This window comes from Capricornis sumatraensis, chromosome 4 (assembly GCF_032405125.1).
Source record: "Capricornis sumatraensis isolate serow.1 chromosome 4, serow.2, whole genome shotgun sequence".
NCBI lineage: Eukaryota > Metazoa > Chordata > Mammalia > Artiodactyla > Bovidae > Capricornis > Capricornis sumatraensis.
Window position 1 is genome coordinate 152,344,594 of NC_091072.1, and position 27,248 is coordinate 152,371,841.

At 55.3% G+C, this 27,248-nt stretch overlaps 1 protein-coding gene across 1 annotated transcript in view; it reads right to left on the reverse strand.

Annotated features, from left to right (window-relative positions):
• Nucleotides 1-11,523: 11,523 nt before the first annotated feature.
• Nucleotides 11,524-27,248, reverse strand: part of DCP1B (decapping mRNA 1B) — a 44,994-nt gene continuing 29,269 nt past the window's right edge. The window contains exons 4-9 of the mRNA XM_068971731.1: nt 26,878-26,944; nt 24,571-24,706; nt 18,049-18,177; nt 15,756-16,523; nt 13,683-13,931; nt 11,524-11,637 (exon numbers count right to left, since the gene is read on the reverse strand). Of these exons, the coding sequence (XP_068827832.1) occupies nt 11,557-11,637; nt 13,683-13,931; nt 15,756-16,523; nt 18,049-18,177; nt 24,571-24,706; nt 26,878-26,944 (1,430 nt within the window). The 3' untranslated portion in view covers nt 11,524-11,556. The remainder of the gene's footprint in view (nt 11,638-13,682; nt 13,932-15,755; nt 16,524-18,048; nt 18,178-24,570; nt 24,707-26,877; nt 26,945-27,248) is intronic.

Below are 27,248 nucleotides of genomic sequence, written 5' to 3' on the forward strand. Positions count from 1 at the left end.
TGTGTGTGTGTGTATGAGATAGTCGCTCAGTCATGTCTGACTCTTGCAACCCCACAGATTGTAGCCCGCTAGGATCCTCTGTCCATGGAGTTCTCCAGGCAAGAATACTGGAGGGTATTTAGTGGTATTGAACTGTATACTTAGAAATGATTAAGATGGTGAGTGGGTTTTTTAAAAGCTAGAGAAAGGGGCACATCTGCAGCTGCCCTGCGCAGGGCCATGTGTCTGGACCCCTGCTCGGACCCCTGGAGACCGCTTCTCATTTAAAGCATTCACTGCTACAAGGCACTGGTTCTGGCTCCTGGAGATTTGGAGACTCTGGCCCAGGAGAGCTTGGGCTCAGATTCCCAGTGCCTTTAATCACACATGGCCAATCCTACTCTTAACCTGGGAGGAGGGACAGAGAAATAAGGCCAGGAGGGAGGGTGCTGTGTGTCTAACTGCCATGCACCTCTTCCAGCCCCATACCACTCTGTGGTTACAGGAACCATGCCTGGGACACAGGTGACAAGCCCAGCATCACCCTGGTGTCAAGCTGGATTTGCTGGCACTGGCACTATGGGACACCAGACCCCCACCTTCTGCCTGTGGAGTCTCAGACCCTTCAAAGCCCAGGGCTGCAGGGGTAGGCTCATTAGAGCCTGGCCAGGCAGGCAGCTGGTTTCCCAGAGAGGCCTCTTGGGGACCTGCTGGGTCTATAAATACCTGTTAGAAGAAGTGAGTGCATTAGGGGGAGGGAAAGGAGAAGGGGAGGCCCCGAGGGGCCTGGGAAGCTGAGGGGACTTGGTGGAAAAGGACTTGGTGAATTTCCATGCTCTCTCAGCCCCAGGAGCAGCACAGAGAGACCACAAGGGGAAACGAGACCAGCTGCCAGCCACTGAGTCCCTCCCGCACCCACGAGTTGGGGCTGGCTCAGAGCTGGGCTGGGGGTGACACATGGGAATGTAACGTGGTCCAGGGCAGAGGCTGAGCAGCACCACGGGGGCAGGACAGGACCGTGCTTCACTGAGGGGACACAGAGGGAACCCACAGCCTCTGTCTTCCCAGCCACTGCCAACCTTGAGTGGGCTCGAGTGGCAGCTAGAAGAGAGGGCTCCAGAAAGTGCTGGAGGACTGGTGCGTGGTCTCTGCCTGTAACTGCAGGTGGGACTCAGGGCAGAGGCTCCCCTGGCGGCCCCGGCTCCATCTTGGACTGGGTGGCTGGGACTGGGCTGGGGCATGGTGTCCGCCCAGGCTGCCCTGAGCTCCGGCCCCACAACAGGTTTTGCATTTGTTCAGTCTGGTAAGTCCCAGATCCTCTGGGGATGAGTGATCCAAGTGACCACCGCCAGGGAAGGATGCATCGGTCCTTAGAGCTGGGGCCACTGCACTGAATTTAAAAGGAAGGCAGGACTCATTGGTAATTAGCCTATAATTATCCTTTTAAATAGAACAAACATTCTCCTTGCAATCTTACTTAAACGACTAATTTGTTTAACAGACTTCATAGGCAATGAGAGCTCAGGCTCTGGTGTCTGGGTTCTGGGTCTGAATTCTACCTCATTTCTTCAGCACTGTCATGCAGGGCACCCTATTTTTCTTGTCTGTGGAACAGAGATGACATTCCCTGTCTGCGTAGGGCAAGTATGTATTCAGTGCAGGTAACAGGAAGCCCAGCTAATAACTGAGGACTCAGCACAGAGCCAGGGTCTGGGTGCTTCATCTCTCCACTCTCCCCTCCTTTGTATTCTGGGTTCATCCTCACGCTTGTCACCTCATTGTCGCAAGATGGCTGCTGCCCTTCCAGACATCACGTATGAGTTCAAGGCAGGAGAAAGAAGGGCCTTGCCACATGCTTCTATACTTTTTAGCAGGAAGGCACACATTCTCCCTAGAGTTTCACTGGCGCCCTCTGCTGGCAGACTTTAGCTCTGACATACTGGCCAGAAGTGAGCAACACTGTCACCCGAAGGTATAAGGTGGGGTGGAGAGATGGGAGGGGGACGGTCCCCATCCCCGGGTCTAACAAGTCCCAGGGTCTCACCTGGGGCTGGCATTGGTACCAAGGAAGACCAAGAGGCCAGGTGTTGCTCAGACAACGTTCCTGCTGCACGCCTGAGCATGGATGAGATTCTGCCCAAGTTCTTAGCACGGGAGCTGGCGCTGAGAGATGGCCTCTGTTACTGTTCACACGTAAGTTCTCTTCCTGTGCATTGAGTGACGGGCAACCCTCCAGCCCAGGATGCCTTCAGGGGAGCTGGCGTGCCCGCTCCTTGAGGAAGAGACCCTGTGCTCCAGGAAGGAAGGAGGAGGCGGCTTCACTGGCCAGTGTCCTCCGAGGGGGTGTCCCAGGTCTTGCCTAGAGTACAGGGGACTGGAGTTTCAGTCCACGATGCCCTTGGGTGCTTCCAAGGAAGGGATTCCTGATTCTACCTGGAGAAAGAGTGGCAGAGGTTCTAGTGGGAAGGAAGAGTAACACCCCTCATTTCTTTGGCTCTCAGTTCCACAGCCCCCAGAGGATGAGGCCCGGGCCTGGAGGACTGTGTATGGTTCATCCCTGCTCACTGCCCAAGCTCTGCAGAGCCCTCTCATCACGGGGTCCTGCAGCCACCCTGGCCCTTCCCGTCCTGTCACTGTCCTCACACCTTGGCAGATCGGCAGGCCAGTCGCCCTCGATAGGGAGGGTGCCATGGCACATCCCCGGTGGGTAGTGGGGAGGCCTGGGGGGCGGCCGTGGAGCTCCTCTGCCCACCCCGAGCGTCAGCAGCTGTGTGGGAGCCACACGTGAGCGAGCACAGGCAGCGGGAGCCTCTCGGCAATTTTGGGAAGTGCAGCTAGAGGCTCATCCCTCTTAGCCTAAGCCGTGTCCTCATTTCCCCTGAGCGGGAGGGGGAGAGTGCGGGGGCGGGAGGCAGAGGGCAGTGAGAGCGGGGCGCCCAGGGCCTCTGCAGCCAGGTGTTTGCAGGCTCACTGGACTGAGACCACTGGCCTCTGGGTCCCGTGCTCTCTGTCCTTCCAGCTCACTGCCTTGATCTCTCCTTTCATGGGGCCTCCTGGTCCCCTGGGGGCTTCCCAGGTGGCACAGTGGTAAAGAACCTGCCTGCCAATGCAGGAGACATAAGAGACACAGGGTCGATCCCTGGGTGTCGAAGATCCCCTGGAGGAGGGCATGGCAACCCACTCCAGTATTCTTGCCTGGAGAATCCCCTGGACAGAGGAGCCTGGCGGGCTGCAGTCCATGGGGTTGCAAAGAGTTGGACACGACTAAGCGACTTGCCGCACATGCATGCCTGGTCCCCTGGAAAAGTCACATCCCAGGCAACTTTGTCTGTGAGCCATCCGGGACCCTCCTCACTTTCCCCATCTGTTACCCCTGCATCCCCTCTCCCTGTCCATTTCTCGTCTTCTCTTCTTGTCAGGACCCAGCAAACCCTCCTGCCATACACTGGCTCTGTGGGGGCTGGGAGCTTGGAGCCACGATAGCAGGGCTCCCACAGGGAGGGGGAAGCCCACAGGCTGCCAAGGAGGCAGATGCCACGAGAAACTTCTGACCCGAGGGCAGTGTGGCGTGTGCACATCACTCTCATCTCTCCCATCGGCTATTCATCTTTTCCTCTCAGAGGAAGGCTGTTTGCTTTGTTCACTATTCCCAGCACTGAATCAGTACAGACATACAGCAAGTGCCCAACCAAGGCTCCTGGAGTAGAAGAAATCTGGTTGCAGATCAGAGCCCTGCAGGGAGCCTGCCGGGAATGCAGGTCCCTAGGCTGCGTCCCAGGCCTGCGGGTCCAGGTCTCTGCCTGGCGGTCCCGGCACCTGGAGCACCCCCTTAGCTGTGCTGCCCTCCACAGAGGGAAGGATGGGTCAGCCTGGGGACCAAGTTCTGAGCAGCTGCCCAGCGTGAGGACAGAGGTTCCCTGGACCGGGCGCTTCCACCCCCAGCAGCACTGTCCAGTACGACACAGGAGTGACTGCAGGGAGCGCACAGGGTGAGGGGCTGTGGGGACAAACAGTTGACTGGAAACGGCAGATTCCATGTGCAGACGGCAAAGGATGAAAAGTGTAAACAGTTCTCGTGGGAAGAAAGGATTTGTAGCATGATCATACTGACGTAAATTAAAAATACACACCCTGGGCTTGGCAAGGATTTCTTAAAACACAAAAAGCACTAAATTGTAAGAGAAAATTTAATAACTTGGGCTTCTTTAAGATGAAGAGCATTTATAATTGTGTCAAAATGCACCATTAGAAAATGGAAAGGCGACAGACTGAAGGCGTCTCCCTCTCCAGCAGGAGACTCCGCGGGGACGTGAATAGGACGGGGACAGACCCACACTGAAAAGAGGGCAAGAAAGTGCTGGAGTGTGGCCCCAAGACCACGTGTGCGCAGCCAGGACCACACGTGCAGAACCTGTGCTCCGCATCTGGAGTTATCTGGGATACACAAGCTAGACCACCAGACACCACGAACCACATCAGAGGGGACAGGTTAGAACTGGAGGGGCTGCTGTTGGGGCGCGGAGTCACGGGACACCATCTGCAGCCTATCTGGGCGGGGGCTGCTTCCTGGCGACCCCTCCACTCTCAAGAACGAGCCCAGACCTGCACTGGGAGCCACGCGCGAGAATGCTCTCGGCAGTGCTGCCTGGACGCCCTCGAAGGCCCGCCCCAGGTCTAGCAGCTCAGGGGCCCTTGAAACCAACCTCCCGGACAAGAAGCCGGCGTGGGGTGGAGCACGGGAGCGGGGGAAGGCCACCAGGATCATGGGCTACGTGACCCATTTGTGTGACATTCGGGAGAGAGACACATCGGTGAGGGTTGAATGGGGCCCCCCACCCCAGTTTGCAAGCCGAGGTCCTAACCCCTGGGACCTGTGGATGTAACCTCGCTCGGAGTTCGTGGAGCAGCATGGGCCCTCATCCTCCACGACGGATGTCCTTCTGGAGGGGACTCTGGGGCAGAGGCACGGGGAGGGTGAACACTGCATGAGGGGGAAGCAGAGCCCAGGTGGCGCCTCTGGGCCCTGTGAAGCCCCCCTCCCATATGCCCCCAACGCCCGTCGATGGCCAGAAGCTGCCAGAGGTGAGTAGAGGTGTGGACCAGTTGTCCCTCAGAAGGAGCCTCTGCTGCTGGCATCTTAGCCTGACTTCTGGCCTCCAGACCCCAGACAATCCATCCTGGCTGTTAATCCCGGGGCACTTTGCTGTGCACCCCAGGAGCCAGTCCAGCACTGCTGGGTTCTGAACCCCCTTCTAGTCCTGGGCTTCCACTCCCAACCCTCTGGCTTCAAGGAAAACCTCCCCACCACGAGGGAGGGGCCTGGAGCTGAAAGGGGCTTCCAGAGTGGGTTTTGGAAGGGGTGTGGGGTGACTGTGGGGCGCCCCCCTGGGCAGTGGGGTCAGACTACAGGGGTCACTGCTCGGGGACGCTCAGGAGATGCGGCCAGGGATCGGCAGTTAGGAAGGGTGCCAGGGGGCTGTTGGGCGTGCACACGTGTGCATGTGTGCATACATACATGCATGTGCTTTCACGTGCATGCATGTGTGTGCACATGTGCATGTCCTGAGGAGACTGAGAGGCTACAGGGAAACGCAGGGAGGGCCCCCAGCTGGGAACTGGTCCCTGTCGACCCCAGGCCCCTCCTCCCTTCCCTCCCGGGTTTTTAGGAACCTTCCTTAATTAATGCCTGTAAGATGCTCTCAGATGCTGGAAGCAGCAGTAGCAGCTTTATAAATAAACACTGACTTCTGAAGGTTGACTAATGCCAGTGCCCTTGGGTGCGGGGAGAGCGTGGGACTGGGGGAGGGGCGGCGGAGGAGGTCCCCAGAGCGCGAGGTGGCATCCCGGACAAGGTCGGGACTCCTCCTGGGGCTGTGTCCCTAGCAGCAAAATCAAGACTGGATCTTTATCTTCACAAGGTCCTCTGCCTTCTTTCCCATCCAGCCTCTGGCCAGAGTCGCAAAGCGGCCTCCAGCTCGGCTCCAGGGCCTTTGGGAGAAGCAGGCAGGGCTGCGTGGCTGGCCTGGTCCACACACCACCTGGCCGCTCCTTGAAGGCGGCTGGGAAAGGCCCATGGCCTGCCCAGGGGCCCCTCAGAGGTAACACCGGCAGCAAAGCCACTGGTCCTCGAGTGTCCTTCAAAGACCCCCATCCCGGGGCAGAGGCAGAGGTGGTGGGGGCCGTGTCACAACCAGCACCCGGGTCAGCTTGGGGATGACCTTTCCTGGACTTACATCTTAACCAAAAAGGAAGGCCCTCGGAGAACACGGGGGGCAGGCGGGCGGGGCTGGACGAGGCCACGTTTGGTTCAAGCCCTCACTGACGGGGATGCTGTAGCTGGGGGCCTTGGTCAGTTCCACCCAGAGATGAGCAGATGAACCACAGAGCCAGGCCCAGACTCGGCCTCCTGACCTGAGGAGCTGCTCACCCACAGCCCTGAGCCTCCTGGGTGACCAGTGTGTGTGCACAGCAATGAGGGCAGAGACCACCCGTCCAGGCAGCCTAGGACGCCCACATCTGGCCTCTGTCTGGACGGTGACCAGACCGCTCGGGCTCAGAGCAGCCTGGTTCATGTGGGTCCCCCACTGATGGACATGGGTGGACAACAGAGAGGACTGAGGCCTGGGACCCTTGGCCTCAGCTCGGAAAGGATCTCTGTCTGCCGCAGACTCCCACTCCCCAAAGTCTGGGCGCTAAACCTGTCATTGTGCTGAGGACACGATCACTCTGCTCCCTGGGGGGTGGGAGGAGGAAAGTCCCCCAGGACCCGTGAGTTCTGAACCAAAACTCATGCACCAAGTGGCCACAGCAGCACCTGGATGCTGGGTCGCTGGGCCAGGAACAGCAGAGAGTGCCCCAGGGCGTTGGTTACCTTCTGTTACCAAGCCCACCCCCGCAGTTTCTCACTGGGGACGCGGATGTCCAGAGCAGGGTGAGGTCTGTAGATGGCTGACAGCCCAGTGCCCCTGAGAAGTGGGTCTCCCAGGCCCTGCTCCATCCTCCGCTGCCTAGCTCTGGGTACTCACGTCGGGCAGGGCCCCGATGGCATCCGGGCCTGGGCAATGGGGAGAGGTGGGGGGTGGTCCCAGGCCCCTTGCCGCCCCATTTCTACAGATTATACCTGGTGCCCACTGGTGGGGCCACTTCAAAGTGGTTGCTCCTCCCTCAGGAAGACCCTGGGGACCCTGGGTGGGCAGGGGCCATAATTGCCAGGGGCCTGCCCAGGAAACACTGCTCTGCTCCAGTGACGACTTCACTGTCCCCGCAGCAGACACACAGGGAGGGCTTTTCCGGGGCTACCGGTTACGGGAGGATACAGGGGTTGGGAGGAGAGATCTCCTGGAACCCCTGGGCTCATCATCACAGGACACATGGAGCCTGGCCACCTGGCTGCTGGGCAACGCCCCGGTCCTCAGACCATCACCCCCGCCCAGGCATTGGGTTATGTCTTCCAGGGTCGCGTGTGGGCTCAGCTAGCTGGGACCTCTTCCTCCAGACCTGAGAGGTCCACTGCCCCCTCGCATGTCCATCCGGGGCCTGCCAACCTCGGGCAAGCCCACCTTGGCTTGCCCAGGGGGGCTGTTGCAGCCTCTGGCTCACAACTGCTGGCTCCCACCCCTCTTACCATCCAGAACATTCTCTCCTCCCTCCCACAGTGCTCCAGGTAACTCCCGCAGGGGGCCGGTTGCGTGGCGCTCGAGCTGCCACCAGGGGGCCGGTCGGCCGTGCGTGGCTTTCAGCCTCCCCCTGGAGTTTTAGGACCAGTCTGCACAGTTTTTATTTGTGTGCTTTCCGCAAGGCTCTGCTGGGAGGCATTACTCATAACTCAGTTTGGTGAAAATCTTATCTGGATACTCACGCTTGAGGTAAATATACCGAGTGTTTGTAACCACCTCTCTCACCCCACCCCGCCTACAATTGTAAGAGTGCTGAGCATCGGAAACCAGAAAACCAGGCACTCAGCACATGCTGGGGCCCCACGCCACTGTGCAGACGTGGACCTGCTGAGCCTGCTGGCTGCCGGCAACACGAGGCCATGGAGACGGCTCTGCGCACCAAGGCGGGGACGCACCCGGCCTCCCCGAATAGGAGGGGTGGCACAGGGCTGCATGCAGTGTGTGTGTGCGCGGGCTCAGTCGCTGTCGTGTCCGACTCTGCGACCCCATGAGCTGTAGCCCGCCAGGCTCCTCTGTCCATGGGATATCCCAGGCAAGAATACTGGAGTGGGTTGCCATTTCCTTTTCCGGGGGCTCTTCCCAACCAGGGATTGAACTCAGGTCTCCTGCATTGGCAGGCATCGGATTTTTTAATCACTGAGACACTTGGGAAGCCCTCTGAACAGAGCAGGCAGGTGGACAGGCAGGCCGCTGCTCTGCTGGCGGGAGTGAGCAGCTGGGCTGTAGAGACGACACTGTGCCCTCCCCCCATCCCGCATCCCGGGGGCTCTGCAGGTTGGTTCTGGGCTCCCTCTCCCGCCTGCGTCTGGGTGACATCCGGCCAGACCACCTGCACACTGGTATTCAGAGGCCCGAACCTGACATGACAGCACCTGCCCTGGGGCTACACACCAGGGACACCGGCCTTCACGGTGCGGGCCGATGTGTCCTCTGGCTGGGCTGGCCTGCGGCTGACCATCCTGTGCAGGACGCATGTCTTCCTGCCTGTCCTGGGACAGGACCCGTGGGCTGTGACCAGTGTCTGAGGGAGAGGCGGTCACCCAGTACCAGGGATGTGGCCCCTGGCCTGGAGTCCGTGTCAGCGCAGGGGGGTTGTGCAGAGGTGGCCCTGTGGGTGGGCGTTGCAGGGCCAGGCTCAGACGTTCCTAAGGACGCTGATGAGTAGGGAACAGCAGAGCGCAGTCTCTGCAAAGACGGTGCAGGACAGGATATCCCTTCAACTTCTCCTCCAGCCTCAGAATGAGTGCTTCCCTGGTGGCTCGGGGGGTAAAGAATCTGCCTCCAATGCAGGAGACCCAGATTCGATCCCTGGCTCGGGAAGATCCCCTGGAGAAGGGAATGGCAACCCACTCCAGTACTCTTGCCTGGAGAATCCCATTGACAGTGGAGCCTGGAGGGCTACAGTCCGTGGGGTCGCAGAGTCGGACAAGACTGAGCGGTACTTTCTTTTTCTTCCAGCCTCACAATGAGGGTAGGGTGGTGGTGGCAGCAGCTGGGTCATGGGGATGGGGTTGCTGTGCCTTGAAGGTCAGGGCTTCTCCTCTGAAGAGAAGGGGTGAAGGGAACTATCCCCCATCATCCATAAAGGAGTAGGGGAGAACAGCGCCCCTCAGGGTGGTAGGCGAGGTCACGGGAGTCCCAGCTGGGCCCTTGTGGCCTCGGGAGGCAGCTCCCTGAGTCACTCCTATTTAATCCCCGTGAGGACCTGAGAGGTGCGTGCAGCTTTCACTTTATAAATGAAACAGCAGCGCCTGAGACGGGGTCCCTCATCCAGGACTTGGGGGCGAGGCCGTCTGACCAAGGCCCTGTGTTTTGTCCCCACAGCAGGCAGAACTGACTTGGGTCCTGTCTCCAGGGTTAAAGCCCAGAGCCCGGGGACGCATCTCACCTTCCTCCTGTGGGATTCCGTTAGCCTCAAGGGGCTGTCGGGAGCCGATGACGTGGAGGGGGCTGTCTGCAATGGTCTCAGAATTGGGGTGAGGTGGGAAAAAGGAAAGCCGGTTTATGTGTAGGTGGCCCGGCAGTCCACCTCCTGAACCCTCCAGGGAAAGGCCTTTGGACAAAGCAGCCCCTGCCCCCCAAACACAGAGGGACTCAGCTCCCCCACCGCCGAGAGCCCTTTGAAGGGGGCTCCGTGTTTGTTCTGAACAAACTGGGCCTGTCATTTCCAAAGCGATTCATTCCAGGAAAGAATGGAGAATCCATCTTCAAACCCGATCACCGCGGTGCTGACCTGGAATGGCCCAGTGAAGCCTGTGGTGACGGCGGGACCATGTCGGGCGGGGGCGTCCTTCCAACCACGCTGCGAGGGGGTGTGTGGGGGGGTGTGCGGGGGGTGGGGCACCCTCCCAGCTGTCTGCACTGTCAGTGCTCTGACTGGGCTGTTTATCCAAATCAAGTAAAAAAAAATCCTTATTTCAGAAATCAGCCATTTGCCACCACAAGTATATTGGGAAATTTTTCGGTGGCTTTCATTTCCCCCAGCTGGAGAAGCGACCCTGAACACTGATCAAGGATATGCAGGCTTGTTTTAGAGGTCGGCCTGCAGTTGGGGAGAAGGTTGATTTTGCTCCAGGTTGAGTATGGGGGGTGTGGGGCCGAGGGGAGTAGCTCCCGTTGTGGGGGCAGCAGGTCCACGTGTCTCCCCCTGCCCTCCTGCCCTGTAAGAACACAGAGATCCTGCACAGGCAGCGACGAGCTTCAAGTGTCCTGAGGGTCTGCCGTCGCGTCAGATGCTGTGAGTGTTGGAGAAACAGAAGGGCCTGTCCCTCCCTGACTCAGGGAGTGACAGCAGGTCCCTGGACTTAGGGTGTACTTGAAGGGCCCGGAAAGTTTAGCTCCTTCCCTCGGGGGCAGGTGAGACCCAGCCTGGCCACGCGCCTGCCCCAGGTCTGCGCTCCGGTCCATGTCCAGGCGGCAGAAGCTGTGAGGAAACCTACTTCCCCCGCCTCTTTTCTGACCCTAAAAGGAGGGCGAGGCCTGGCTCCCGTGTAGGCATCTGGAGATCTTTTTATGGTCCGAGAAGAAACAGGGCTGTAGAAATGCAAAGCTGACTTCATTTCCGATGCTCGGCAGGGATTAGGTCAACCTGGAGAGAGCCCTCCTGCCTCCTTCCGAGGGCGAGCCCCTTGGCTCTGTGAACACAAGCCCATCTGGGCCGCAGCCATCCTGCAGAGGCCAAGAACTGGCTTCAAGATCTGTGGCCTTCCTCTCAGCTCTATTCGCTGAAGACTGCAAAGTGTTCCCCTGGGAGCAGAGGCTGGCTTCTGCTGAAGGGGCTGAGCAGATGCTGTGTTGCTGGAAGCCTGGGACGTGTCTGGAGTCCTGGGATGACCCCCATAGAAACCAGCGGTGAATACTTTCAGCAAGCATTTCCCATCAAGGGCCCAGCAATCGGTGCCAATGGGTGTTGACAAACAGGTTGACTTTGTCTGGAAAATCGCTCCTCTTGTTACTGGCGAGGCCGGTGGGGCGCGTCGGTGGTTGCGGGCCTACACTGCCACCTGGTGGTTGGCATGTTCTCTAAGGTCCCGAAATAACTGCAGCTGCTGATGAAAAAGAAACCGCGTTCCTGGAAGGGAAGGGCTCTTTCCACGGGGAGAATACTCTTCAGAAATGGCTTAGGATGGGTAAGAAGCAAACAGTGCTGAAGCACGGCATTCGCTGCGATGTGACGTGAGCAAAGGGCTTTTCCCACGCGCGCAATCCTTGGCACCCGGTACCCTGAAGGATGGAATGAAAAAAGACGCGTGACTGAAAATGTCTGAAACATTTTATTTCATATTATACATCCTTTTCTTTTTTTTTTTTTTTAAAAAGACAGAAACATTTAGGGAAACATTTGACAAGAAACAGCCTTGAACTGGAGGACTTCGGACATGGGTTTTGCAATGTCTTGCTTTCATAGAGTCTTCTTCACGGCTGCTTGTGTCAAGCTGAAGAGATAAGCCTCGTAGATGATATTCAAGAAGTTGTCGTCGTTCTGGAAAACAGAATCAGAGGCCCTGAGGGGTTGAGACTCGGCTGCAGAAACCAGAGGCTTAGTCTGTCTTGGGGCTGGGCTGGCACCAGATCCTAAGCTGTTCCTCCCCACCTGGGTGCTCACGTGCCTGGTCTCTAAGCACCTATGTGAATAGGGGGGCTGAGGCCAGGCTGTGGAGGTGGTAGGGATATGAGTCAGCTGTGGGTCCTCAGTGGTCAGGTGGGGAAGCAGCAGGTGCTTGTGGCCTGCAGCTCAGGGCACCAGCCTTGGGGAAGCACGGAGTGAGGCCGGCTCCAGAGAGGCCTGGTCAGTCCGCTGCCTGCAGAGACACCAGGCCTCTGGAGGCTGCTGGGGGAGGACAGGACCCACTCGATCCTGCCCGCCTGGCTGCGAGATCACCAGTGGCTCTGAAAGGTCCCCAAGTCACCCACAAGCAGTGGTTGTTGCTGTTTAGTTGTGTCCGACTCTTTACGACCTCATGGGCTGTAGCCCGCCAGGCTCCTCTGTCCATGGAATTTCCCAGGCAAGAATACTGGAGTGGGTTGCCACTTTCTTCTCCTTGGGATCTTCCTGACTCAGGGATCAAACCTGGGTCTCCTGCATTGGCAGGCAGGTTCTTTACTACTGAGCCACCGGGGAGGCCGGCCTTTACTGTGGGCCAAAGTGAAGACTTCAGGGCAATGTGCTTGGTGAAGCCAGAGCCAGAGCCCTGCCCTGGCCCCGTTAGCTGAGGAGGGCTCTGGCCTTGGCTGGGGGACAGCGATGAGACCGGGGGGCTCTGCTGCTGCTCCAGGGGCCGAGGGACCCATGGAGGTTTTCTGTTTCTGAAGCTGGAGACTCCCTCCCGCTGGGCTCCGTGGCGCTCTGGTGATCCACCCATGGCTCACACGCCTGCTCACTCCCAGGGGCTCACAGGGGAGCGGCCAGTGCAGGTGACAGACGTGTGAAATCTAACTAGCGAGGCCTGGGGGAGGGGCCGCTGCAGCCCCGCAGCGTCTCTGCCCCTGCACTGAGAACTGTGGACAGGGTTATTAGATGGAGTTAAGTGCCTGTACATTCACATTTAAGGGGTTTTTGTCTATTGCTCACAGAGGTGTATAGATGTAGTCCCCAAGCCTTCATAAACTTACCACAAGCGGCCCCTGGAAAAGGAGGGGGCTCCCCTTCCTGGCAATCAGGGAGGTGCGGGCAACTCCTGTCTGCTCCGCTTTCATGCTCAGCTGCTTCCTGACCCCTTCCCCTCCTCTCTAAAATGCGTTACCTTCAAACTAAACAGTCTGACTAGAGGAGACTTCCATTTTTTGAGCCGGACTACAGAGCAAGGAAGTGCTGGCCGCTCTCTCAAGGGCCCCTGACACTCAAGCAAAATGACACGAAAATCCTTTTACCCAAAGAGACTATGCAAAAGACCCCTGAACGTGAGACCTGAGCTGTCTGGGTCTGCCGGCTTTTCAGGGCCTGCCCCGAGTCCTGGGGTGTGCTCTCTCTGGGCCGCCCAGCCACCTCGTGGCGGGTCTGTGAGGTGGGCAGGGGCGCTGGACAGTGAGCCTGCGGCCTTAGCTCTGCTCTTCGCTGGCGGGTGCCCGCAGGCCTGTCCCTCGGCCTCAGCCTCCTGGTCTTGGAAACCCAGCCCGGCACAGCTCTGTGCAAGTGTCCTTGTTCTCGTTATTTCACAGGGACGAGCGAGCACAGGAAGTCATCCCACCCCATCCTCACCGCAGGCTTTAAGGATCTCTGTAAAACACGCCTGGGCTGTCATAGCCGCTCCTGCTGTCCCCGCTGCCCCTCCCCAGGGCCCAGGGCAGCCTCTCTCCACCTCCTGCTGGTTCCCAACGCCCCCAGGCCAAGGACCCTCCAGTCGCAGGGGTGGTGCCTGCCTCTTCCTTTCTGCACTGGAGGACCAGTCCCTCCTCCAAGGACAGCACCCTGAGGAGTGGACGCATCCGCCCGGAAGCTCTGGGCTGCCGCATCACCCTCTGGTTCTTGGGGAGCAGGAGTGGGCAGGGCGCCCTGGGTTAGGCAGAGGAGGGGGCGGTACTCCCTACCTGGATGAGGTGCAGCAGGGCCTCCTGGAGCTGCGGCTTGCTCAGGGCGCTGCCGGGGGTCCCCGGGGGCTCGGGCGTCAGCAGGGGCAGGAGGAGGCCAGAGGGGGTGGCAGCGGGGTCCTGGTTTCCTGGGGGCAAGGGCGCACGGCTCCTCTCTTGCGGCGGGGCCCAGCTGGGCTGCGCGAACACCAGGGGCGACATGAGTGGAGGCGGGGTCGCGGCGGCCGGGATGCGCTGCGGCGAGAGGGCCTGGCCGGGGAGACGGAGGCAGGTGGGCAGGTGCGGGCGGCCGGCGCCGGCGTACATGGAGGGTGAGGACAGTGATGGGGACACGGCAGGCTCCAAGGCTAACCGCCCGCGGCTCCAGCGTCGGGGCAGCCCACAGAAGGCCGGCTGCGCCTGCGCCTGCACCGCCCCCCGCCCCCCGCCCCACCCCGGTACCACTGGCCTGGCGTCTGCTGTCATACCCACGGGCCACTCAGCAGGAAGGCTTGTGCTCTGAGTAGCACCTCACTTCCCCGCTTCCGGTTACCACTTGACCGCATCTAGGACCTGTCCTTTCCCTTGGGGCTGGCCGTCCATGCCCCTGCCCGCTGGGGCCCATCTTCCCGCTGTGAGGGAGCCGCCCTGTTCCTGTGGGCAGGACGGGCAGGGTCACATCTTCACCCCCCAACCTCCTGATTCTCTGCACTCGGGCCCGGGGGGACAGTGCCCTGGGGACTATTCCTGCAGGCCCTGCAAGTGACCTGTCTGTTTGGGCGGGTCAGTCTGCCTTTCTTGGCTACCAGATCTAAAACCAAGTTTTCCATAGTGTCTCCTGGCCCCTCGGGAGCTGCTGTGACCTCAGTCACCCTCTCGGCGCCGTCCTGGGCAGAAAGCAGGCGGGGGGGGGGGGGGTGGTTTGTGTAACTGTCCCCGGTCGTCGTTTGAAGCAGAGGTGGCTCCACAGGCGGCTAGTAGAGCACCGGCTCTGTGGCCTGTGAGCAGGGAAGGGGGGCGTGCCCGTGAGGGTGACCGCCATCCATTAACTCCAGCTTCCTAGTGCCCGGTCTGAATCCTCGGGAACAAGCAGAGAAAGGGGGCACGGTCGCGCTGGGGCGAGGATGAGGGTGGGGAGCAGCCTCTGTCTCAGGACGGCAGGTGCTCACAGGTGAGATTTCCATCAACGGCCCACAGGAGCACTTTGACCCACAGTCTGACAAACATGAAGACTGTGTTTCCACGCCTGCAGCCTTGGTTCCTGAAAGTGAACGATTCTGGGGCCCTGCTGTAAGCCGCTCGCCGAAACAGGACAGAAGGAGCAACGAGGACACGTAATACATAGGAAGAGCTTCCTGAACTTGAGCCCTGAGGCACTGTCAATGAATCTGTACCAACCCAAATGGAAAAATGTCCCTCAGATCTCCAGATGCTGCCTGCGCGTGAGCAGTGAAGAAATGGACAAGCTCTCAGTTTTGTCACTGTCCCGAGTTATTAGTGACCACAGAGAACCAGCTTCCCCGGAGGACGGAGCACTTCTAAGAAGGACATTTCCTTTCTGGCAGTCAGTGTGCATGTCGTCGGGGCGGGGGCAGGGGCAGCTTCTGGCTTCTCCTGACTCTCATTAAGCTATCCCTGCAGAGATGGGCAGGGAGGCTGTGCCTTCCAGGGTCGGTGACCCGCTTTTCCGCTGACCTCAAGACCCCACGGGCTGCGGCCTCCACAGGGACAGGGCGCCTGGCTCACCTCCACGCAGCACGTGCAGAGGGGCCTGGCCCGCAGCCAGTGCCTGAAAGCACGTACTGCATCGTGAATACACAACAGTTCACTGTGGGCGACGTAACCAGCGGGGACCCGAGGTCTGGCATCCTGGAACAATTTCAGACCCTAAGTTTCCAACCACAAAGACCTAGGGTTTTCTTGTATCCATGTCACACGTGGAAACAAGAAGTCTTCTCTCTAGGAATGAAGCGTGTTTGAAAGGAGGGCTCCCAGAACCACTGGGCAGAGAGCAGACCCCTTCCTGGCAGGAGGTGGAGGCGGACGCGGTGTCCTGCATGGACCCCATCCAGTGCTCCCCAGCAGGACACTTACCTGAAGGAGGGGAGCTGGCTGCTCAGTGCTGGGGGGCGGGTCCCTCCAGGGCTCCAGGGGGTTCCGCACTCGGGTGCTCGGGGTTGCTGTGGGGAATTTGGCTGCCAGGGCTGGGCGGCCGGAAGCTGGCAGCTGCTGTTCCTGCTGTACCGCCTGGAGCCTCCGCAGCAGCTCCCGTGGGGAGACCTCGCCTGGCCCCACTGGCTGATGGCCGGGGCCAGGGCCGGGGGGTGTTGGTCTGGGGAGGGCCCAGGGCCCTGGAGTCTGGGGCAGGAGGGCACTGCCGAGACGGGTGGGCTGGGCCAGGGCCGCGGGGGTGGTGGCCGAGCTGGCAGGTGCTGGCGCCCCGGGCTCACACTTGTTCTCGGCCCCGGGGATGCTCTGCACCTGGAGGGGGTTCTGAGTCCCAGGGGCTGCGAGTGCGTGCCTGTGGGGAGACCCTGTCTGGGCGGGCCCAGCACAGGCCGCCCTGAGGGTGTCTGTGCAGGGCCGGCTCTCAGGCAGCTCTGCCAGTGGCTGTAGGTCCACGCTCCTGACCATGAGCTTTTGAATGGCAGGGCAGAGCTGCTTGTCAACGGGGGGTGAGGGTCTCCGGGGCTCCTCATAGGATAGGGATCGGACGACCCCCTGCCGCACTGGGAGCTTCTCTGGCTGCTGCTGATGCAGGGGGAGGGTCTGGGGAGGCCCTGTGGCCTCCTGACATGGGGCTTTGTCCTGCTTCCCGAAGAGCGCCGTCAAGGACAGGTGCTGGGGTTCCGGGTCTGAGGTCTGGAACAAACACACACGTCTGAGAGCGTGTCCATGTGTGATTTGGTTATGTGTGATGGGGGGAACGAAACCTAACTTACCCACCCAATGACTTCTATTTACAAGGGGTCGATTAGAGGATAGAAAAGCCTAATGATCATAAACTTTACACATCTGGGACTGCCTTTCTAACATCAAATTTTGTCACAGGCTTCTCCCTCCCATCCCAAGACAGCTGTCATATTTCAGTATCTGTTGAATTTTTTTTTGGGGGGGGGGCTGGGCCACATGAGGGATCCAGTTCCCTAACCAGGGATGGAACTCGGGCCATCTGCAAGAGGAAGCCCGGAGCCCTAAAGGTTGGGCCACCGTGGAAGTGCCTCACTATCTGCTGACTGACGAGCAGTCAGGAGATGGTTGCTGGGCCTGGGAACGACCGTGTGCAAAAGCACAGACACTGACAGATGGAGAACCATCTCCTCAACAGGAAGTATACCTCCCCCTGCAAAGTACCTGGGACACCGAGCAAATACAGAAACACAAGGGTTTCAGAATTCCTGACAGTTTTCCACAGAATGATAGAAATTAAAGGCTGGAGAGTTCTAAGTCATCACTCTCTCTAACTTGATCCGAATACATAGTAGTAGCTCTAACAGCTCGTCAGAGGCGTAAATGCCCCTGTGGCTGGCGACAGGCCTTCTTCCTTCCTGCCTGTGCCCTGGTGCCTCTGCTAGGAGAACATGCGTGTACCCTAAAGACACATATTCCAGTTTCTCTTGTAAACAATTTCCACGAAAAGCAAACTTATAATAAAAACTAAAAAATAATTAGAAAAGACATTAAAAAAAAAATTCAATGTAAGACTTGCATGAGACTGTCTTTTGGCTCCATGTTCATCTTTAAAGTTGATTTAAACCAACAATTCCCTTATAAAAACTTTTTTTGATGAAGAATAACCATAGGTACTGGTTATGCCCACACTCAGTGATGGAACTTGCAGATCAGCCCTTTTGCTGATGCTGGCGTCTTCTGAAAAATATATATACTCGTACAAAAACTGATGTCATGTTTCAAGTTTGTATCTTAGATCCAAATGCAGTGACGGGTCATGGGGTCTAAAGGGGGACTTGACACCAGTCCTTAGGCCAGGAGTCCCACCCACACAGGGCACATGGCCCCAGACTGGGCGCCAAGTGGGGAGGGCTGCAACTCTTGTCAGTGGCCAACTTCAGAAGGATATGGCCCAACGGGTAATAGTATCGTCAGCTCCAATGTGGTATTAGGCTGCTGTCTTTTTGGAACAAATTAACCTCTAAGGAATCAAGTTCACAGAGTAAGGGAAATGCCAAATGTCAAAACGGCAATCCTTTGTAGGAAGAGCAAATTATACATAATGACAAAACCTCCACTTTGAAATCTCTCTTTCCTGGATCAACTACTAGGGCACCTCCATAGCACAGCCCCCCACCCCCTCGCCTCTGACCAGCCTCAGGGTCAAAGTCCCTCAGGAATCACTGGGACCGGGTGGAGAGCAAGGACTGTGCACCTGGCCGGGCCGAGGGCCCCGCTGCTGCCGGCTCCCACTGGGTTTCACTGGAATCGGTTTGATGAGGTTGGGGTTGTCGTGGATGGCGGACGAGCTGCTGATCTGTTTGGGCTCGGAGCAGGTTTTACACTGAAATGGAAAAAAGAACCTCATTTTCGGTGTAAAAGAAACTTTAATCTCTTAAGAAGAACGCACCTTCATGCCCTTTATCGTATCTGTGTGCTCAGTTGCTAAGTTGTATCTGGCTCTTGGTGACACCACGGATGGTAGCCTGCCAGGCTCCTCTGTTCATGGAACTTTCCAGGCAATACTGGAGTGGGTAGCCATTTACTATCCCAGGGGATCTTCCTGATCCAGGGATCGAACCCAAGGTCTCTTCCATCTCCTGCATTGGCAGGTGGGTCCTCTACCACTAGTGCTACCTGGGAAGCCCAAACTATGTTTGAGTCTAAACCAAATTCAGATTGAGTGTGTCTCAGTGGCACAATTCAGTGGTACTCCATCGGCCTGCAGGATCCAGAGGCCCCGAGACGCCCAGTGGTGTGACAGTCTGGGGGTCTGCCTGAGAAGCAGCAGCTTTAACAAAGTCTCCGGCTCTCCCACGGTAATCAGCAATACAAAGGCTCCCCTGGCGCCTCGTCTGGGTCAGGGGAGGGCTCCGAGCCCAGTTGGCAGCTGACTTAAGACTGGAGAGCTGCGTCCTCAGAGCGACTGACCCTCTTTGGTCTATAAACCAATGGGGAAAGCTGACTCAAACCACTGATTTTTAAAAATTACTAACATCATCCTTATTTAATGAGTGATTTTTGCATAAACAGAATAATTCAAATCCGAGTGTTCTGAACCGCTCACTACAAATTAGAATTTCACAGAGAAAGAGATGAGAGACAAGCCTCATCATTTCAGATCCCGAGTCATCACCGCCCATTAATCTAATCAACCATGCAATTGCTCACACACTGGGATTCATAGCAGGGAGGGTGCAGCAGCGCTGTCTGTGACTCCCTCGCTGAAACAGCAAATAAAACTGTAAAGTGCGGGCTTCTGCCAGGTGGGCTTTGTGGCGTCATTCGTTTCCATGGCACACTTGTGCCCTCGGGCCAGGACACACTTCTCTGTTCCCAGCGTGGAGGGGCCGTGAAGACAACTTTCCCCCCCAACTCCCGCCCCCGGACCCTGAGTATTTCCATAAGCTTCACGGCTGTTGGCTGCACTTTCTACCCGAGGATGTCGGGGCTGGGGCTGATCACCACTGTGCTTGCTTTGGTTTGCAAAGTTCACTGCACAAAGGACTTTTTTCAGCCAAGAATCCTGTCCACCATTTGCATATTTGGCGCTAGTATTAAATGGCACATGGAATCACTTCCTGCGTCATAAAAAGTTATTTCTACTCTCAGGTGAGTTACGGCCACAGGACCACTGGCCTGGCTTCCGAGATGTGGATCAGCAACAGGAGACCAGAGTGTGGTCCCCAACAGAGTCACTGATAGAATGCTGGCGTGAAAAGGCTGGACAGTCTGCTGGCTATGCCGAAGACAGCGGAGCTCAGCTCACTTCTGCGAGTGCTCCCTTCTGCACTCAGGGTCCCTGGGTTGCCAACTGCTTTACTCTGCACACGCTGAGGTGGGCCGTGGACAGCACCCCCCAGGGGAAGCAGCCAGCAGCTGCTTCCTGAGTCACCGCCACAGGCCATCTACCAATGAAGCTTCCCTTTCATGTAAAAAGTGCTCAGAACAAGACTGACTTCCGAGGCTTGCAGCTCATTATCCAGTGGTTGAAGCTTCTACGCCTCTCCCTACCCAAAGCTTCTATGCCTTTCCTTACTTGGAAAAACAGACGGAATTGGCAAGAGTGTATAACAGATTCTTTGCAGAGAACCTGAGGCTTTAACAGCTACATCACATGAGCCTGTTTATCACACAGACACGAGTACCCACGAGGCAGGGAAGCCTGGGGGAAAATATACTTGAAGTGCTAAAGGCATACATTGTTGGGTGGTAGGGTTATGCGTAATTTCATTTTCTTTCTTCTACTTTAAAATTTTTCAGTTCAGTTCAGTTGCTCAGCTGTGTCTGACTCTTTGCAACACCATGGTCTGTAGCACACCAGGCTTCCCTGTCCATCACCAACTCCCAGAGCTTACTCAAATTCATGTCCATCGAGTTGGTGATGCCATCCAACCATCTCATCCTCTGTTGTCCCCTTCTTCTCCTGACTTTCATCTTTCCAAGCATCAGGGTCTTTTCCAATGAGTCAGTTCTTCCCATCAGGTCGCCAGAGTACTGGAGTTTCAGCTTCAGCATCAGTCCTTCCAGTGAATATTCAGGACTGATTTCCTTTAGGACGGACTGGTTGGATCTCCTTGCAGTCCAAGAGACTCTCAAGAGTCTTCTCCAACATCACAGTTCAAAAGCATCAATTCTTTGGCACTCAGCTTTCTTTATAGGACAACTCTCATGTCCACAGATGATTACTGGAAAAACCATAGCTTTGACTAGACGGACCTTTGTTGGCACAGTAATATCTCTGCTTTTTAATATGCTTTCTAGGTTGGTCATAGCTTTTTTTCCAAGGAGCAAGCATCTTTTAATTTCATGGCTGTAGTCACCATCTGCAGTGATTTTGGAGCCCCCCAAAAATAAAGTCTGTCACTATTTGCATTGTTTCCCCATCTATTTGCCATGAAGTGATGGGATTGGATGCTGTGATCTTAGTTTTCTGAATGTTGAGTTTTAAGCCAACCTTTTCACTCTCCTCTTTCACTTTCATCAAGAGGCTCTTTAGTTCTTCGCTTTCTGCCATAAGGATGGTGTCATCTACATATCTGAGGTTATTGATATTTCTCCCAGCAATCTTTGATTCCAGCCTGTGCTTCATCCAGCCCAGCATTTCACATGATGTACTCTGCATATAAGTTAAATAAGCAGGGTGACAATATACAGCCTTGACATACTCCTTTCCCGATTTGGAACCAGTCTGTTATTCTATGTCCAGTTCTAACTGTTACTTCTTGACCTGCATATAGATTTCTCAGGAGGCAGGTCAGGTGGTCTGGTGTTACCGTCCCTTTAAGAATTTTCCACAGTTTGCTGTGATCCCCACAGTCAAAGGCTTTGGTGTAGTCAATAAAGCAGATGTTTTTCTGGAACTCTCTTGCTTTTTTGATGATCCAGCAGACGCTGGCAACTTGATTTCTGGTTCCTCTGTCTTTTCTAAATCCAGCTTGAACATCTGGAAGTTCACGGTTCACGTATTGCTGAAGCCTGGCTTGGAGAATTTTGAGCATTACTTTGCTAGCGTGTCAGATAAGTGCAATTGTGCGGTGGTTTGAACATTTTTTGGCATTCTGTTTCTTTGGGATTGGAATGAAAACTGACCTTTCCCAGCCCTGTGACCACTGCTGAGTTTTCCAAATTTGCCGGCATATTGAGTGCAGCACTTTCACAGTATCATCTTTTAGGATTTGAAATAGCTCAACTGGAATTCCATCACCTCCACTAGCTTGGTTTGTAGTGATGCTTCCTAAGGCCCACTTCACTTTGCACTCTAGGACGTCTGGCTCCAGGTGAGTGATCACACCATCGTGATTATCCGGGTCATGATGATCTTTTTTGTACAGTTCTTCCGTGTATTCTTGCCACCTCTTCTTAATATCTTCTGCTTCTGTTAGGTCTATACCATTTCTGCCCTTTATTGTGCCCATCTTTGCATGAAATGTTCCCCTGGTATCTCTAATTTTCTGGAAGACACCTCTAGTCTTTCCCATTCTATTACTTTCCTCTATTTCTTTGCATTGATCACTGAGGAAGGCTTTCTTATCTCTTCTTGCTATTCTTTGGAACTCTTCATTCAAATGAGTGTATCTTTCCTTTTCTCCTTTGCCTTTAGCTTCTCTTCGTCTCTCAGCTATTTGTAAGACCTCCTCAGACAACCATTCTGCCTTTTTGCATTTCTTTTTCTTGGGTCTTGATCACTGCCTCTTGCACAATGTCACAAACCTCAGTCCATAGTTCTTCAGGCACACTGTCTATCAGATCTAATCTCTTGAATCTATTTGTCTCCTCCACTGTATAATTGTAAGGGATTTGATTTAGGTCATACCTGAATGGTCTAGTGAATTTCCCCACTTTATTCAATTTAAATCTGAATTTGGCAATAAGGAGTTCATGATCTGAGCCACATTCAGCTCCCGGTCTTGTTTTTGCTGACTGTATAGAGCTTCTCCATCTTTGGCTGCAAAGAATATAATCAATCTGATTTTGGTGTTGACCATCTGGTGATGTCCATGTGTAGAGTATTCTTTTGTGTTGTTGAAAAGATGGTGTTTGCTATGACTAATGCGTTCTCTTGGCAAAACTCTGTTAGCCTTTGACCTGCTTTGTTTTGTGCTCCAAGGCCAGATTTGCCTGTTACTCCAGGTATCTCTTGACTTCCTGTTTTTGCATTCCAGTCCCCTATAATGAAAAGGGCATCTTTTTTGGGTGTTAGTTCTAGAAGGTCTTGTAGGTCTTCATAGACTTGTTCAACTTCAGCTTCTTCAGTATTACTGGTCGGGGCACAGACTTGGGTTGCTGTGACCTTGAATGGTTTGCCTTGGAAACAAACAGAGATCATTCTGTTGTTTTTGAGATTGCATCCAAGTACTGCATTTTGGACTCTTTTGTTGACTATGATGGCTACTCCATTTCTTCTAAGGGATTGCCCACAGTAGTAGATATAATGGTCATCTGAGTTAAATTCACCCATTCTGGTCCATTTTAGTTTGCTGATTCCTAAAATGTCGATGTTCACTCTTGCCATCTCCTGTTTGACCACTTCCAATTTGCCTTGATTCATGGACCTAACATTCAAGGTTCCTACGCAATACTGCTCTTTACAGCATCGGACCTTGGTTCCATCACCAGTCACATCCACAGCTGGGTGCTGGTTTTGCTTTGGCTCTCTCAATTCTTTCTGGAGTTATTTCTCCACTGATCTCCCTTTCTCCACTAAACCTTCTCATTGAACATCAAAAGACAACAGTTTTTAATTTCACAGCTAACTCAGACGTATATCTAGAGGACAAATATTCCTTCTTGCCTTAAACCACAAAACAGTCTTAAATACAGAATAGTCCACCGATTATTTTATTTTTCTTATTGCAGTATAGTTGAGCTGCAAAATCGTATTAGCTTTAGGTGTTCAGAAAAGTGGTTCAGTTATACGTGTGCACACATGTTCTTCAAAACAGGCCACTTCTAAAGACTCGGCATGTAGCCCCACAGCCCTTGACCCCCCTGGCCTGGTCACTGCCCCAACCTCACCTGCCCTCCAACTAAGTCTAATGGAGGAGGAAGCTCAAGGTCACGGTGCTGCTAGGCATTTGCTTCTTCAGGGAGAAAACATAAAATATTGTCCAAAATAAGTTTTTCAAATTACTCTATTAACTTCATGTAAAAAGGCATTTGTAGTGTTGCCAGGCTTCGCTTTATCAATATCATCTTCCTCCAGCTCAAAGTATTTCCTCTCACTTTCCGGGATTATCACACATTTAAGAGGTTTGGAGTTGCAGAGGCCTCAGCAGTCAATTGGTGTAAGACTCAATCAGAGCTGTGCTGTTCTCCTGGGATGTGCCCGACATCCAGCACTCTGTCCTCCTGAAGACTTGTGGTCACTGGAGATCCATGCTCTCATAGCAAGACATCTGAGGAAGGGCAGTGTTTCCATGCCCACCTTCCCGTACCCAGGCCTGGGCCGCTTATGATGCCCACGCTCTGTGTATTGGAAGAGTGGGTGACACAGACGTGAGCAGAGTTGCCCCACCTGGGGGCTCTCGGGGCAGGTACCCCCAGTGGGTGGGTCAGAAGCCACATGAGGGACCGAGAACACGTGAAGTGAGCCTTCAAAGATGTCCCCTGCAGACGGATGAGTAGAGGAGGAGGGGGCTCCTCCAGGGGCGGCGAGGCTGGATCGCCCTGGTCACACGGTGGGTGCCCCGGCGGGGCCCTGGTGTCACACGCTGGGCAGTGAGAGGCGAGAAGGACGTGGAGCAAGGATAGTGTGACTGCGCAGGTGCTTCTGGATGCTCCCTGGCTGGTGACGGCAGGAGGAAGAGCGTCCTCTGTTCCTCATCGCTCAGCTGAGCGATGAACAGTGTGCACACGATGTGTTCTGCTGTTGTTTCTCAGTTGCTAAGTCACGTTCAACTCTTTGTGATCCTACAGACCACAGCCCACCATGGGACTCTCCAGAGAACACTAGAGCGGGCTCCATTTCCTCTTCCAAGGGATCTTCTCGACCCAGGGACCGAACCTGCATCTCTTGCACTGGCAGGCGGCTTCTTTACCGTGGAGCTACCAGGGAAGCCCCTGGGACTGCCCTTTAATCCACTTAAAAGCAAACAGTCTTTAGTCTACTAAAAGTCAACAAGGATGGTGTTACTCACAGGCTTCTGTTTGGCAGAAGGAAGGGGACCAAGTCTGCCTCAACGGGCAGGTCCCCACCTGGAATCTGAGTCTGCGTCACCGTGGGGACGGGACTCACCTTCGTGTACTCGTCTTTGGCCTTGGTCAGCATCCGCAAGATGTCGGCCTCCTTGCCCTCTCCTGAGCTGAGGCTCACAGGCGAGGCCCCGGCTCCCGCTCCGTGGTGGGCTTTCAGCTGTTCGTACTGAGTGAGGCTAGAAAAACAAAGATGAGATCCATACCAGAAAAGACAGCTCAACACAACCAGCCAGTTCTCACCCAGTTGTTTTTATCTTGTTACAATCGTGTTAGAAAAAAGACCACTGGAACTGATGGGAGAAACATGGGAGTCGAGGTCCCAAGTTCACTGACCACTGGACTGCATCTGGCGCGGTTACCCAGCCAGAGCAGGGTGGAGGGGCTGGGACGGAGGCCAGGTGGCCCCAAAAGGCTGAAAGTATTCACTATTGGGTCCTTCTCAGAAGAAGTCTGTGACTCCTCATTGTTAACATAAGGAGGGACCCCTGAACTGCTGAGGAGCCCAACTCAGGGCTCTCAACCTGGAGACTAGGTTCCCAACACGGCAGATCCAGTCTCCCCCTTCTTCCAAAGTGCCTGGGAGTCGAAGCGCAGCTGAGCCCGGCCCCTGTGTCCCGGGTGGTTTAGAAGCACAGTGAAGGTACCACCCCAGAAGAGGGGGTGTGGAAACACAGTGCTGGGAAGCGCCTCCGTCCTCCGGAACACCTTGCAGAGGGGAGGCCAGGCCGCTTCCCGCTGGCAGGGGGTGCGTCTCCCTCCCATGGGAGGGCTCTGACCGCGGCTCGTGCTTCCCCATCGCTGCCATGAGGTCTGTGGGGAAAGCAAGCTGCGGGTTCGCTGAGGCTCAGCTCTGAGGATGGGCGGGGAGTCCACATGCATCGTGCTTGGCTAATTGCTCGACACCAAGCAGGTCCTGCCCCGGCTGCTGAGGCATCGCCACAGAGCCTGAGTGTCTTCACAGGGCCTCCTGGCTGGGGGACACGGTGCCTTTTAATCTATATGAAGCCCTGCTATTATTATCCACCGCAGTTTACAATCACAGGAATGTTCTAGGAACTAGCTGTTACGGTGGTAAATACCAGTTTGAACACACTTAATCACCATCTGCAGCCTGAGCTGCTTACTTAAAATTAGCTCTTACCAGCTCGGCTTTTCAGAAATCAGTCTTATCTATAAAAAAGTGCTCCCCCCAGCCCATATTTTAGGGCCACTTTTTAGCCATACATCAATAAGAATCAGCCACAGGTTTGCATATGGCCCCTCCCTTTTGAGCCTCCCTCCCATCTTCCACCCCTAGGTTGTCACAGAGCAGTGGGTTGAGCTCCCTGAGCCACAGAGCAAATTCCCACTGGCTATCTATTTTACAGATGGTAATGTATATGTTTCCCTGCTACTTTGGCCATTTCAGTGACCTAGGATTTAAAACTGACAAACGGTGGGTTCTCTTGTAGATGGAGCTGCTTGCTCGAGCCTGTGTGGGAGGCAGCTGGATTCCATGTATGGCTGAGCCCAGTCCCGGGCCAGGGTCATGACATGCAGGAAGCTCACTCGCTCCCAAGCTCTGAACCAGCCACAGGAATGCAGGGAAATAACTCCCTTCCCAGAGCGGCCCTGGGGCTCAAGAACCTCAGAGAGTTGACAGATCCCCAGGGGACAGTGTGCTGCCCTGGGCTTCCTTTCAGGTCATCAGGGGAGCAAGAGCGGGACCAGGAGACAGTCATGTAAGCACCCCCCAGTCTCATGCCTACTGGCACCAGTCAACAAGGCCTCGAAAGGTTAATAGAAAAGAGACTAGGAACACAAGACAGAGAGAGAGACAGAGAGAGTCCATCTGCTGATCACTAAACTAGTATTAGCTCAGGTATTTCCAAAGATATTGAAAACAAGACTGAGCAGAGCCCTAAAGAGTCACACGGGAAGGAGGTTCAAGACCCACAGGCAAATGGAGGGCAGTCCTTGGGGCAGGAGGGCATGGGGACACCAGAGGAGAAGGGGCAGCCTTTCAGAAAGACTCTGAATGTTCTCCTCACTGAGATATACTAATAGCTTTTCAGAGGAAAAAGCTGCTAATTTACAAATGAGGATGATATTAAGGAAAACTGCCACCCAGAAAAATTGATATTACAGATTACATGCACAGAAAAAAAAGAGGGGGACTATTCTACAAAATAAATCTTGCCGAGTGGAAGTGTGAGACATTGTCATTTACGCTTATTTTTCATCTGGTGAGTAATGGTGAAGGTGTTCCTAAGCGTGGTGAAGGAGCTGCTATCAGAGACGGGCTCTGTTTACCCCGCGATGCAGTCCCACGCACTCAGCAACGCAGAACACATCCCACTGCACTTACTTCTTCATTAGCTCTGCGATTCTTTGGCACTCTTCCTTGTCATAAAACCAAATTCCATAGATGGACACTGCAAGAAACACAGAGGACCAGTGAATGAGTGTCTTCAAGAAGGGGAAACAAATCCCCTTTCCACCATGAGGGGAGTACATACTCGTAGAATAAATGAACTAGTTGCTGGAGTTGAAGCTTGAAATCCTTGAGCTGGGGCTTTTTAAGCCCAAAGAGAAGGCACTCAGACACACACGCATGCACAGATGCACACTGAAGTGTCCTGTCCTTGCAAATACAGCACCTGGACACAACAGGCATGTGGCGAACGCTTAGCCAATGAGCAGACTGAACACGAGCCCCAACTCTCTCACCTCCAGCTC